Here is a 1,728-nt window from a genome sequence, read left to right as displayed (position 1 = left end):
GTTACAAAATATGCAAAAGTGTATAACAATGTATGACAATTTTATTAAATACGATGAAATTTGTAAGCAGTAAAATAAATAAAGATGAAACAAAAAAGTTTTAATGTAATATAATATTAAAAGAAAAACTACATATAAAGCATACTACTTAGACACGTTTTTTAAGAGGACAATTTCGTTTATCATGGTTAGCCATCTGTTGACATAAAGCACACTTTCACTTAGGCTTCGAACCAACTTTTTGCAGCATTTCTTTTTTTTATTTTAATCTCTTGTCACGACTGCCAGTTCCCTTATTACGAATATTTGATGGGTTGTCAATATCGGGAGCATCATTAGTTAATTCTACGCTTATAATCTGGTTGTAGAATGTTTCTCTTGATGGCATCTCAGGGGCTGGACAATCATCTACAAATTTTTTCTTCAACTTATTCAACTCTTCAAGGTATGACTTTAACTTCGATGCATCATGGCTTAAAAATGAAACACAACGATCTACGTTTGAAAAAATTTCAATAGCCATCATGTCAGAGTTAGAGTCTAGTAAAGAATTAGAAAAACGCCTTTTAAGCAATTCTGTTGGAACAACATCCCGACGCCACCGTTTCATAATGTATTCTTCAGGAATCTGTTCAATACTAGAGAACTTAAAAACACAAAATATGTGCCTACACAAAATACCTACATGTTCAAAATGCATGCAGGTACATTTGTATGAACCATCTGTTGTTGAGTGTGTAACCTGGAATATGTATGAATAAATATGAGTTTCAGTAATAAAGTATTGTTGTGTGATTAAAAAAAATAATTACGCATTGTTAAAGTAATAACGTACGATGTATTGGGTATCCTCTGTAAGACAATCGTAATGGTATTCCTCAAGTTTGTCATCAACAACAGGACTTGATGGTTGCCTTGTTGTTATGTTCTTTTGCTTCTCCAAAACAATAATAATGTCAACATAATTATTAAAAGTAACACTCATTTGGAAACAAGTGTTATCAGAATCTGATATCTCTTTCTGCACCTGATAAAAAAATTTACGAGTGTAAACCTTTGAAGCATGTGCTTCAATTGGACTAGATGTGATGAATCTGGGAAGTGTTGTAGCAGTGTTAAAGTCGTTGACAACTTGATTACGCCTTTGCCGTTCCATAACACCCTCAAATGTCATCATAAACATTAAAAGATAAGAACCAGTAAGGGTATTGTTCTGAAACGACCAATTTTGTCCTTCCGACAATGATGTAGTTCTCATAAGACCAGACATCGGTATGTCCTTGAAAAATGCAGGTACCCAACGTCTACGCAACCCATACATCTCTTGCAACCACTTGTTATTTGAAATGTTAAACTCATTTAAACAAGATTTCCATTCCTTTTCAAAATCATGTGGTTCCAGCTTAGAATTCCAAATTATAGAGTGAAAATGCTTTCGAAAGGCTGAGTTTGTGGCTAGTTGCGATGTTATCTGAAAAAAAAAGTATATGTTAGTATAAAATAAATAATTGTGTTGCACAAGGAATGCATGGGCTGAATGGTGTAAACTATGAATTCCAACAAAATGTTCTTCATGAAATTCTTAAAGAATGTATCTTAAAATCTAACAAAAGTTGGTAATGAATTGTAGTTGAGGCATATATTTTTTCTGAAATATTTTATTTCTATTTGTAAAATATGTGCTAACAAGATAAACATAGTGAGTTTGGGTTAAATATAAAAAAAATA

At 32.1% G+C, this 1,728-nt stretch overlaps 1 protein-coding gene across 1 annotated transcript; it reads right to left on the bottom strand.

The window, feature by feature from the left end:
- Positions 1–259: 259 nt before the first annotated feature.
- Positions 260–1,321, bottom strand: LOC111895918 (protein FAR-RED IMPAIRED RESPONSE 1-like). Its single transcript, XM_052765106.1, has 3 exons — positions 836–1,321; positions 686–742; positions 260–628 (listed from the first exon to the last, which is right to left on the bottom strand). The coding sequence occupies exons 1-3, from the start codon at positions 1,319–1,321 to the stop codon at positions 260–262; spliced, it is 912 nt and encodes a 303-aa protein (XP_052621066.1).
- Between the last annotated feature and the right edge of the window lie 407 nt (positions 1,322–1,728).

This window comes from Lactuca sativa, chromosome 6 (genome assembly GCF_002870075.4).
Source record: "Lactuca sativa cultivar Salinas chromosome 6, Lsat_Salinas_v11, whole genome shotgun sequence".
NCBI classification, from domain to species: Eukaryota; Viridiplantae; Streptophyta; class Magnoliopsida; order Asterales; family Asteraceae; genus Lactuca; species Lactuca sativa.
Note: the sequence above shows the minus strand (reverse complement) of the source record. Positions and strands in the feature narration are given on the sequence as shown.

Excerpts from the sequence above, each read along its gene's own strand:
- LOC111895918 (XM_052765106.1), bottom strand. The coding sequence starts at position 1,321 with ATGTATGGGTTGCGTAGACGTTGGGTACCTGCATTTTTCAAGGACATA. Across the intron at positions 743-835 it reads CAGAGGATACCCAATACATC|GTTACACACTCAACAACAGA; the intron begins GTACGTTATTAC and ends TACATATTCCAG. Across the intron at positions 629-685 it reads CCTGCATGCATTTTGAACAT|ATTCCTGAAGAATACATTAT; the intron begins GTAGGTATTTTG and ends AGTATTGAACAG.